This window comes from Python bivittatus, unplaced genomic scaffold (genome assembly GCF_059951505.1).
Source record: "Python bivittatus isolate LINGU-HERP-01145 unplaced genomic scaffold, Pbiv_v1 ctg000840_np1212, whole genome shotgun sequence".
Lineage (NCBI taxonomy): Eukaryota > Metazoa > Chordata > Lepidosauria > Squamata > Pythonidae > Python > Python bivittatus.
The window spans coordinates 19,470,855-19,483,736 of NW_028277113.1; the positions used below are offsets into that span (position 1 = coordinate 19,470,855).

The 12,882-nt window shown below is 36.8% G+C and overlaps 1 protein-coding gene across 5 annotated transcripts in view; it reads left to right on the forward strand.

Annotated features, from left to right (window-relative positions):
• CDKAL1 (CDKAL1 threonylcarbamoyladenosine tRNA methylthiotransferase) overlaps positions 1-12,882 on the forward strand; it is a 316,095-nt gene that overhangs the window by 202,138 nt on the left and 101,075 nt on the right. For all 5 annotated transcript variants that reach the window (XR_015794055.1, XM_088130858.1, XM_088130855.1 and 2 more), the window contains exon 11: positions 6,808-6,953. Coding sequence is in view for 4 of the 5 variants with exons in the window: in XM_088130858.1 (XP_087986984.1) it covers positions 6,808-6,953 (146 nt within the window). In the remaining variant the exon portion in view is untranslated. The remainder of the gene's footprint in view (positions 1-6,807; positions 6,954-12,882) is intronic.

Consider the following 12,882-nt stretch of genomic DNA (forward strand, 5'->3'; position numbering starts at 1 on the left):
ATTATTTAAGTTTTACATCAATGGCACCATATAGACTTCGCCAAATGGGGCTTATGTCCCCTTGACTCTGGACCATAAAGCAATCTTGTTGTAGATATTGCTCCGTTTCTGTATTAAAAAGGGCTCAAAATTCACACAATTTTGTTCAACAGTTGGTTTAAGGACATTCACTGTTCCCTTGGAGAGAAAAATCAAGCAAGTAGTTCTTGCTTGGAAGAATATTAACAGATGCATTTGATTGTATGGCATTTATATGAAAACAGTACATTCCAAAGAAAAACCGAGTTCACATGTTGCCTTAAGATATTCTTTGTTCAGTAAGCTATACTTGGCTGGGTTTGTGCAACATGTTAAGCCATAGAATATGGACAGAGAAGCTTTTGTGTGAGCAGGAACCACTCTTCTTTAAAAAAACAGTTGACCTCCAGGGAACACAGCAGGCACAGCAGTGATGCATCAGAATGTGTTCCATCTTCTAAATATGTCGCTCCAGATTTTACCAGGCCAATATTCAGTTTGCCTAGCAGATTGCTGAGTAGCTAACAAATTCCGAGAATGTAGTCTAGGTACTTTGCTATCAAAGGGAAGGCACGTGGGACACTCATACATACATCACCAATTGGCAATTCTTGAAACTGAACATTCTTTCCCTGAATCATGTAGCAGTTGACAGCCACATCTGGGAAAACACACAACTGCTTTAAGGAGTTGGCAACAGGCTTTACTGCATCTCAACTGTCTGGTGGCTGAAAATCTTCCAAGGAGACCTCAGGGTAAAGCTTAGTAGAGATTGGAGGAGTTTGTGGAAAGCTTAAATCTATAGTGCATATATAATGCACCATTTCACGTTTTTATTTGTCTTTTCAGAATACTTTAGCTTTATGAACTTAAGGAGGCGTGGCTCCCTAGCTTTCCTTTCATCAACATCAATAAGAGGCATTTGACATTTCAGGAGGAGGGAATGAAATCAGGCCTTCCTGAAGCCTAACTTTCTGTCATCTAGCCTTGTCAAAGATGCACAAACTTTTTAGATTTCAATAAGTCTTAGCCCTATTGAGCTTCAGTAAATGGGCTTTCATTCATTTCTTTCTCATTTTTAAATAACCGCTTTGTTCTTCTCAGGGTTAGGACATAAGGACATTTATTTTTCTACTAATACGTGCTTGTTAATGTATATTTAAGGAAGATACTTGCATGAAACCAAGCCTGGCTTGCTTAACCATTGTTTATTAAACAAAGCACAATACCTGGATTTGCACAACACATTTAGCCAAAACAATTTTTAAAAAATCTCAAGGTGTTAGCAAAATGTGTGAACCCAGCCTGTGTTTGAGAGTTAGTGGTGATGCTTCACTGATAGCTCAAAGTTTTCTGGAATGTTTTAGGAATTCTGTTCTTAATACAAGTTTTTATTTGATCCTAAAGGCTGCTAATAAAAATTTACAAGAATCTAATAATAGGTAGAGTTACATATTGCCTTGAAGTCATTGTGAATTATCAAAAGTGTATTTGCATAATAAACATTTTTAAAAGGCCAAGTTTAAATCATAACTGTCTTAAAAAATGGAAAATGCTACTGTATTGGTAAATTTGACTCTGCTGATTATATTACTGTTCCTTCAGAGATCATTTGACTTCTACCATAGACATTTTCTTTCTTTCTTTCTTTCTCTTTCTTTCTTTCTTTCTTTCTTTCTTTCTTTCTTTCTTTCTTTCTTTCTTTCCTTCCTTCCTTCCTTCCTTCCTTCCTTCCTTCCTTCCTTCCTTCCTTCCTTCCTTCCTTCCTTCCTTCCTTCCTTCCTTCCTTCCTTCCTTCCTTTCTTTTGCTATGTTTGCACCTTGTTTCTGAGTGTGGAGATGGTATACAAAAGTCTGTATTTTAAAGAAGTTGTTCACACCTGCCAGTGTCTTTTTAAATGCTTAATTGCACATGATGAGATGCATAGGCCTCCATGTCACCTGTCAAGATGAGTCAAGCTCAAAATCTGCCATATGCCATCTGTGGTTTTTATCTTCGTTATTAATTCAGGATATTCCAGTGAAACCCTGACCATTGAAAAGAGTTCTGTTTGCTGTGTATTTTTTCCTTTGAAGAATGTGAAATGACAAGGGTGCTGCAAATTTACAATAGAATTTCTTTGCTCTCCCTCTCTTTGATTCATATCAGCTGAACATTTGTGATCTGTAGCTTCATTTAAGCAGATAACTTTACAGATGGCTTCCCTAGACATGCCCTGACACAGAGCCTAAAAATGGATTGTGGTACAACAGCTAATCTCTTCTTTCTTATTCTTTGTTCTTATATAAAAACTAAAGTCTTTAGTAGTACAGTGGTAAAGTTGTTTGGAAGCTATGCCATGTGTTCTCTGTAGTGTCTTTTTCATTTTCCGTACCAGTTTTTATATTCCCCTTCCAAATGCTTTGGTCCAGTTTACACAAAGTTATGTCTGAAATTTTAAAACATAGTTTAATACATTATAAGCCCTAACAAGTGAGTTTGCATGTCACACTGTGCCAAAACACATTCACTTTAAGGTGATGAAATGTCTAAATGTTATGTGAGAATCAGACCAGTATTTCAAAGATGTAGTTCCACTTATTCTTTAGATAAGAATAATTAAGTAAGTACTGTAAGTAGATGCTGAAAGTTCCATTTGCTGATATTCCTATGGTATCCATTCATTTTAGTAGGTTTCCCATGCTGTTAATGTAAGCCTATTCTTATGAAGTGAATTTGTAAGAACTTCCACTCTTTTCTTTGATTACAATGTGGAAGTGTTATAGTAAAATGGTTTATTATGGTTCAGAGCCAGATTAGTAACAGGAGAATTTTATTTGCAAATTGGAGTTTTCACTTGTTCCTCTTCACTGAGTCATTGGCACCCCCTCAAGAGCTATTTGGGAAAAGCTAAGGATCTACCACAATAGTGTGAGATGTTGCATGGTACTGCAACTAACTGAAACTCCTGGCAATTTGAAAAGCACTCTGAATATTAAGGTTTTCACTGACAAACTCCTGCAACAGTAAATAAGCAAACAAAGTGTTACATGGCCACCTGTTTTTACAGGTTCTATGCACCCTACATTCCATATTTATGCTGGCAGTCAGTATGTATAGAAACTATAGTGTCCTTGTTCATCTGTTCAGCCAGGATTGCTCAGCATCTTATGAATGGACAATGCTTCATTCCCCATCAAAACTCATTAGGACACTCCTACAATCAGTCTTTTGCTTCTCAATACAACTCTCAATGCTTAAGGTTCTGTAGCAGAAGAAAAATGGATCCCTGGTCTTTGGACATCTTCCTATTCTCATGGAATGGATTTCAGCTGTATCTGCACCAATCTCGCTTCTAGCCATAGTTCTTATGGAAAACCAACTAGATTTGGCTAACTTCTTCCTTATCACACCATAGCAGCCTCAACAGCTATAGTTTCATTCTTCTGTTGTATTTTATTTACTGGAACTAACTCAGCCTCTCGAACCATCTTGGTCTACTCTTCATCCTTCAGGAACTCTCATATTACCTAGATCTCAATATCCTCTGCCTCACAGCTTGAAGCATTCTATCCTTTTTCCCCTCATTGCAAAGTACAGGTTCTGCTAGCTTCATAGCCATTAAGCAGTAATGCCCCTTTCAGATTCATATACATTGCCAATATCTAGTCTTTTACCAGAGCTATACCAGCAGCTACTAGTGCTCTGCCCAACATTTTCATCCAATATTGTAAATTGGACTTCTACCCTCAACAAGATGCAGTCTTTGGAAGACCAGTTCTTTCTACCATCACTTATGATTCTTCTAGGTAATAAACTAGCTACTCATCCATGTGTGTGAATCACAGAAATCACAAGGAAGAAGCATTGGTTAACTGTAACTGGAGTTGTTTGAATGGTCATGTGTGAATTCACAAAATCCATCATCCTACTGTACTCTGCTTGGAGTCAGGTGTCTTCAGTGTTCCATTTAGGTTCTACTAGGTCAGCCTCAGGAACTAAAGGTTCAACCTTAGCTGCATCTAAACATGCATGATACGCAGGGGTCCTGCCCCAAATTATCTAAATTCAGGAATGTTACAAATGAGATGTACAAAGGTGTGAAACTGTAATGGTATGTGGAATGACCTTGGGAGACCGGGCGAAGAGATGCTGCCTAGGGAATGGTCAGATAAGAGGGAGCATAGCTCACAGCTGCACAGTGGGTGGAGCAAGTGGCTCAGGAGAGATCCTTCCTAAGTTATTGGGCTGTAAAGGTGATGGTGGAAGAATTGTACTTTCAGACTTGCAAGATTCTCTTAAGATAGCTTTACAATAAAGTAGAATTAGCTTATATGGCCGTGTTTCCGGTCTGGTCTACGTGGTAAGGTTCATCAGTCTTGCAAGTCTGAAAGTACAATTCTCCCGCCATCATCTTTACAGCCCGATTACTTAGGGAGGTCTCTCCTGAGCCTTTTGTTCTGCCACTGCACAGCTATGGGCTATGCTGTCTCTTATCTGACCATTCCCTAGGCAGCATCTCTTTACCCAGTCTCCCAAGGTCATTCCCACGTACCATTACAGAAACCCATGTGTGTGAATTCAAGAGGACCTCCAATTATTGGTAGGTAATCATTTCTGAAACAGCCTGCAATAATTACAAATTGTTCACCACCAACCTTTTAAATTTCCATTATTCAGGAAGATATAGTTGAAAATGTAGATTATTCAGCATTTAAAACTTGTGCTTACTGTCAAGTTCCCTGTCAGTCAGTTGTAAATGCCACCTGTCCGGTAAATTTTTAATGCTGAGAATAATGTTATCTATGGCTTAGCCACAGAAGGAGAATCTGGCATAATTTATTCTTTTTAAAACTAGAAAATACAGTTTTACAAAGAATAAAAAGTAAAATACATATCTTGCTTATTGATACTGGCTTATCTTAGGTAAAGATAGGACTATTAACACTGAGCAAATGTAGGCCTTGAATAATTAACTGTCTTCAGATTTTCTTTTAATATTTGTACAACCATTAATAACCAAATGAGATATCACTATAAAATATTTATATTCTGGTGGGTAATTAAAGGTATCAGCCACCACCTCTGCTATTGTAAATCTGTCATTTGACTTGAAAAAATAAAATCTTTTGGGCTTCCTGATAGATGATCTCACACAGTTTCAGCTTTGTAGCATTATCTGCATAATCTATAGTGACCCAGTTTGTTTCATTATCATTAGGATTTTGTTTTTGTTTGTTTAACATATAATCTGGTTATCATGTATAAATAAGAGAAAGGGAAAGGACAATACAGTACTATAATAATGCACTTGAGTAATCATAATAAAAATATGTGAGAAAATAGTGGTATCTGCTATATTATCTTCCTGTTTTAGTTTTATACATTAAAAGAATCAGCAAAAATAAAATCTGTTTCAGCAACCATTGGATTATATTCATGTTGCTTCTGCAAATATAAATTAGATTACCTTTATGAAAGACACTAAAAAGTATTTTTATAGAGTGTGATAATTATAGTTGTTAAATGTTATCAGCTTTGAGAATGGAAAAAAAATTAATTATATTACACTGTTCATGGGTGGTGTTTCACATGAGACTCAAGCCTCTACAGCTAGTTTGCATGAGAAATGCATATATACACATGCTGAGCCATGCTGTAAATGGTTTGTTGTAATAAAAGTACTCTAGATTTACTGTTTATTCAGTTCTGAACATTTATGTTTTTAAAAAGTTTGATAAAATGCTGGGTTTGGGTTTTTTATTTTTGCTTTGCTTTGCTTTTGCTTTTTAGGTGAAACAAAGAGAATCTCATCAAAACTTTAGTTTTGTAATTTCTCTGAAAGCCAGTTTGGTATAGTGGTTAACGCACTGAACTCAAAACTGGAAGGCTGTGAGTTCTAATCCTTCTTTAGACATGAGTGCTGGCTGGGTGATTTTGGGTTAGTCGCTCTCTCTCAGCCCAACCCACTTCACAGGGCTGCTGTTGTGGAGAAAGTAGGAAGCAGGAGCATTATGTACGCCATCTTGAGTTGTGCAAAATAAAGGCAAGATAGAAATCTAATCATTATCAGGCCAAACCTTAAAATGCCATGTAACTTGCATGTTTGTATGTCCAATGTAGTCATTTAATAAACAGAAATACAAAAAATTAAAGTTATTATAGGATTATATTTATATTATTTTTAAAAAATTGACCAAACTCAAATAACTCAAATTTTGCTGTAATATTCTTTAAAAAAACAAAAGCAAAGGAGATGGACTCCAAAATGCCTGGAAAGTATTTATTGATGGCCCAATAAATGTTTCAAATAAAATCTTTTGTCAAGGGACAGAATCATTTATCAAAACATTTAATATGTGTGAACTGTACATTGCCTAAGGTAGCAACTATTCTTCAGCACATTTGACTATTGTTTCTATTATCATAGAAATTAGGAAAATTGCAGCCCAATGTAACTGAAAGGCACAGGGTTAGAGAAGACTGTTTCAGCCTAGCTGTATTTCTCCTAGGCTAGGGATAAACATTCTGTTGGCCTCCAGATGTGTGAACTTCAATTCCCATCATTTCCTGGCATGGGCATTGGCAAGAGTAACCAGGAACATCTGGAGAAGATATCAGGTTGTCAATGTTCTAATGAATAAGTGTGTATATTCTTATTGTAATTAGACTGCTGTGGGTAGTCTAGTGCCATCTTGAGCATCTCCCATAGTATACATCATATTTTTATGAATGCTGAAGATGTATAGAAGTAATAATGTACTTATAAGTATGTAAAAATATTACTGATATTATTTTCATGTCTCTAGGAAATGGCAAAAATTCTCAACCATCCAAGAGTTTATGCTTTTCTACATGTACCAGTTCAATCCGCTTCTGATAGTGTTTTGATGGACATGAAGAGGGAATATTGTGTGGCTGATTTCAAACGGGTGGTGGATTTCCTTAAAACTAAGTAAGTCTAATATTTAAAAAGTTAAATAATTTTACAATTGAAATTTAAAAAGATAATTGCTTTTTTGCATCTTCATAATTTGACTATGTCTTACAGTTGCTTTAATGTAATATTCTGTTTCAGATTGCTTTTATTCTGGAATATATGATTTATTTTTTTTTCCACTGAATTGTTTAATGCAAATTTTCAGGGTAGTTGACACAGAATGCAAAAAAAAAAAAAGCACCACTCCAATAACATAGTTGGATATTGTTATTGAACGTATCTTTTTATTTCTACTGTACAGTATGCAATGTGTGACTTTTATGTTTTAATCCAAAAAATTTGCATTAGTAAATTATGACAATCTATAACTATCCTTCAAAATCCTCTTCCATAATGGTATATATTATTTTGTCAACATTTGAAAATATGTTCTATTGGCTCTAGCGTTCATGGAGAATCCCTTATCTAAGAAATACTAGCAGTAGGAAAACTTAGATTAGACAGTAATCAGTTTGAGTATTAAGTATTATGAACAGAATATTTACTGAAAATAATACTGTGTGACCTTGTACAGAATGTCTGACATGCGGTTATTTCCATTGCTTATAAATAGATGCAGATACATGTTATTTGTTCTACTAGCTGAATGTTAATTCCATGTTAACAGAAGTTCAGCATGTTTGGTGACTGCCAACTTGGATGGTTTAGAAAGACTGAAACATTTATGGAAGATAAAATTACTAATCGCTGCTAATGTTGATTAGCTGTATACTATCTCCAGAATCAAAGGCAGCATGTCCACATTTTAAGAGAGAGAAACAGTATCTTCCTTATTATCAAGCTTCTCAGACCAGGATATGGCAGTGCATCACAGATCACTTGATATGTCACAGCTTTGTTTGATTATCCAGCTTAATCTGGGAAAAGGCTCACAGACATAGCTCAGCCCAGTTAGTACAATTAACCCAACTGTTAATTGTACTATTCCAAGAGATTTAACTCAAGGCTTCTCCTCCCATCTTTCTGAATTAACAGATACTTGGATACTGAATTAACAGATACTTGGCGCTTGGTGGCCTTGAAGTTGGATGGTTCTGATATGTTACACAAATCCAATAGAAGAGAATATCTGTAGCTCAGAGTTGAACTGTGGAGTTCTTGGTGCTCTCTGAGCTTGGTTTACTTGCAGGCATTTCATTACCCAAATAGGTATCATCAGTGTGAGTGAGTGTGGGGTTTGCTACCTGTCTATAGTTGCCCTGCCAGTTTTGCCTTGCCAAACCCGTATTTATTTTGAAAATCTAGCAGAAAAAAATATCAGTCTCTGTCATAACATGCACTGAGATACATTGGTTATAAATTTAACATTGCTTTGCTTGCTGGAATTATTGTACCACAACTCCTACATTGTAATAAGTCTTGCCAAAGAGTACTCTCTGAAATTCATGCTATCAGTTCACTTCTGACCAGGCTGGAAGAGCAGTAGGCATGCCAGTGGCAGCTGCAGGCATGCTTAGAGCATTTCAATTGGCCTAGGCTCTATTAAGTCTGCCAGCATGGCAGGGACAAGGGACTGGCATCACATCACATCCCAGCCTAGCTAAAAGGCTCCCAGTGCCCTTGATCCAGCCTCAGAAGGCTGTTGTAGGAGGGAAATGGACCAGCTTGGGATAAAAACTGAGACCAGCCTCTTTGGGATATGTGGGGGGAGGGAGCATCTTAACATCAAGAAGAGAAGACCAGTGGGGAGGGCATGGCTGAGGAGTACTCTAGCAGGAGAGTTCTGCAGAGAATACAAGCAGTGTCTTTGTCTAATGCCAGCAGAGGAGTACGGCTAGTAGAGGCTGCATTAAGAGCACATTCTTATTCTGGTTGCCTGGGTAAGCACAAGGTCCTACCCTCTTTCCCAGCCAAACTTATTGAATTTTGCTGAAAGATGCCGCTGTCAGTTCCCATCCTTGCCTGCCTTTCCTGAAGTGGCCTTTTTCTCACAGTCCGACTAATGATTGCAGAGCGCAAGGATTTCCTGAGTAGCTCTGGACTGCCTATTTTGATGTCCTCTGCCCTTCCAGCTAAGGTGCTACAAATGGTAGGCTGAGCAAGAAACGGTGGACTAGATGACACAGGAGTGGCTGGGGGGAGGTGACAGAGAGATGAAGGTCCTGTGGAACATGTGGATGTGAAGGCAGTAAATTTTGTGAGCATTGATAGCAGGGCCTTACAAAGACACAGCTGGATTGTTGCCAGAATACCAACAGGTAGCTTATCTGAGCACAGCAAGTATAACCCTTTAAGACCTCCTGCATTAGAGCGAATGCTTATCCCAGTATCCTTTGGAGCAGATATTGGTACATGGAGCTAAGTATTACCTAGAAATGTGAGAACATGAAAAGAGTTAGTGAAAGAGGAGTGATACCAGTGTTTGACTTATGATATATTTTTTAAAAAATCTCCTTTACATTGATTGAGAGACTCAGTTTGTCCATTGATGCAATAAGTTAAGGTGAGATGCTGAATACTCTAGTTATTAAAGTCTCAGGACCATTATTTTACTTAGTTGAGAGCTATGCACATTCTAACCGTCATAATAACTTAAATGTTACAAACTTTGAAAGTTATTAACTATTGTTACATCAGATCTTGCTATCAAAAAACTTGGAAAAGCTGAGTATACCCATAGATTGTATATATATAAATACAACCAACTCATAATAGTATATAACGAGTACATCCAAATTTGTCAGTTATACATCAGTGCAACTTAAAATTATTCTGTTGTCTCTGATTTTTAATCTGACAGTTTTCAAGCTTTATTAATATATATTTTATTTAAAAATCATAGTAAAATATAATGAACCCAAGTAGCAAGTGTTTTCTAGAAAGCATGAGAAATTATTTCCAACATACAGAAACAGAACAGGCTCAATCTGTAAGAGTGAAAAATGTTGGATATTGGAATCTACTGACATCTGTAAAGCTCATTTATTTTTATTACTGAATTAGTAGGTCTTTTTTCTATGTGTCATCTCCTAAAAGCAGCCAAGTATGACGTTCCTATATAACTATTCCCCTCTAGACATCTCATCACAGACATTGCGAAAGCAAAACATTGCAACAGATTCCTGCAGTTTCTCCCAGAAATAAACTATCTATGACTCTGTTCTTATAGACCCATCTCTTTTTCTTATTTCTCTTCTAAGCTGCAACGATGGAAACAGGAGAGGAGGTATTGTTTAATAATTCAAAGGGGCACTATCATTCAGAAAAATATCATATGCCGCCAGTTAACTTCTAAATTCTGTGCTTTCAATTCTGTCAAAAGAAATAATTTGCATAAAATATTTGTGAATAAAAATGCTTTTAAGTGATCCTGATGGCTAGGTCAATGATTTAATAGCATTTGTCTGCTACTTTCAAGCTTTTGATCCATAACACTTGGAAATTGATTGAATGTCAAAACTGCAGAAAAATGCAACTTAAGATCACTCTCTTTTCTGAGATGTTCCATTATCTCAAACATGCTGACATGTATAAATGATACCTGGGCCTGAGAGTGTACATGTATTGTGCATCTGCGTGCTTAGATTCTCTGTATATTTTGCCTCAGTGCTTTATGAATGAGGAGGAGGACTGTTTAATATAATACTTTATTTCCAAAAATTTCTCACTAGGGTTCTGTGGAATTAAAAGTTGTTTACAGCTGCTATTAATTTTTATACCTAAAAGCAGGATTGAGGAACCTCCAATCCATGAAGTTGCTCCATACAGACCCTGACACCTCAAAGGAGGCTTTGCACTCTGCCAGCTGATTCTTCCTTCCCTCTGCCCCCTCCTCAGAATAAAGCACAAAGGGGGCAGGCCTGAGTCAAGGGACATCAGTAGTTCTCAGGAGCTGGCACTTGAAGTTAAGAATGCTTTCAACTCCTGGTTCCTTGATGCTTCAAAAGAGTTTTGGCATTGTTAATCCCATCCTATCATCTGGCTCAAAGGAAGAGATCTAAGAAAACAGTGGCCCTCTTGCTGGATACTGTTTCCAATTCCTGCCTTATAGCTAAGATACTTGGTACATCAGGTGGAAACTAGTAATTGCACAGAAGCCATTCTTAATGGCTAATGATTGTAACGTCCCACCCCTAGGTTCGATGGAATGGTAGTCACAAGTATATTGAAACCTCAGCAGTGGTATTTTCTTTTTTGCTGGCCTATTCCCTTGGTTTCCCCTCCTTGCCAGTAGAAAACACGTTCTTGCCACAAGATGGAATGCCTTCCTTTTCAGGCAAGTGGCTGCAGAGCGTTTGGTTCCCCAGCTGAAGGAGAAAGAAGAGGGACCAATAGCAAAATCATGGCTGCAGTATATACTGATATATGAGTCACTGAACATACTTTTGCCACACCTGCATTAAAACAGAGTTCCAAGTACCATAAGCCTCCCTTTAAAAAAAATTGTGTCCCCATCCTGGATTGGTGGACCTTATAACAGTAACTCAGTACTTCTCTTCTGCAGTGCCAACCTGTCTATCGAAAAAGGATGAAAATATTCGTGTTTAGACATTAGGTTTCCTCTTAGATTATGTCACATAACTGATGCTACTCATTTCTATATTTTTTTCAATTATATTTTACATATTTTATATACAGCATTTAAATGTTGGAAGTTACCCTGATTTTTAGATTGATTACAACTATTCTAAATTAATTCATTAATATACAGGGCACTGAAGGCAGAAGCTTAGATCATCATAAATTATCATTTGAGGCTTTTTTGTGCACAAAATCCCTCATGTTTTATAAAATTAAATCTTGGAATATGCAGTCTTTCAAACTCAGTGCATTTGCTTAGAAACATTGCAGTACAGCTCACTTCCTGCTAATGCTCACGATCAGCATGTAAATAGTATTAACAGAAGCAATTTTTGACAAACACCTTCAGATTAATTACAGTCCTTTTGCTGATCCTTCTTCATTTACAGATCACTGCCCCAATAGATCGTAATGCTTTTCAAATGAAGGATTTCTTAATGGATTTTTAAAATATGGCTCTTCCAGTAGTCCATGCACTTACAGCAGTAGCATTATCATTTCAAATGCTTGATGAAATTTTCAGAATCTCATATTTATTTAAATTTCTGCCTGAGTGTGCAGAAGGCCATCAAGTGCCAGCCGAGAGGAGAAGTGTTACTATGCCCTGAATGGCTGTGCCTGCATTTAACAGAACCTCCAGTCAAAGGGACTTGCATCTCTGGGCAATATCTATTAACATTTCTCTGCATCCTGTTATTATTGAAAGAGGTCTGTGAACAGTATCGTTGGGAGAGAAAACTTTATTCACCAATTTGTCCTGACGGTATGACAATATATAAAGGTGCTCTATAAGATATATATTATAACATATTGTACAATAACGTGATCTCTCTCTCTCTCTCTCTCTCTCTCTCTCTATCTATGTATGCGTATTCTTATTTTTAAAATTAAAATTCTAAAACCCTGATTGCTGATATCAATGGATGGCTTTTAAAACATTAAGCAGTAGCACTAATCTTAGAACTTGAATGCTGGAATCAATGCCTAGTCCTATCCTGTCTTGCTCCTGTTTTCAGTTCAGTAAAAATTGCATGGCTTTTAATCCACTAATTTATGAAGACTAGCTAAAAAAAAGTAAGGACTGAAATTCCCAAACCAGTAACTGTTCTTGAAAAATCCTGAAGCGTACACTTTAAGAGGCTGGCATGAATGAGGCTAAGGGCAACCTGCCACCAACTCCAACGATCTTTCAATCTTTACCAAAACAGTATTTTAGCAGAAGGGCTATTATTTTAAAAAATTGACTGAGTCAAATGAAATTATTGGATTTATTTTTTTGGAGGCAGGTTATTGTTGATGAAAAAAAAATCACAATGATCTTTGGTAAATTGCTTACTAAAGACTAGAACTTCCTTTGTGTTGG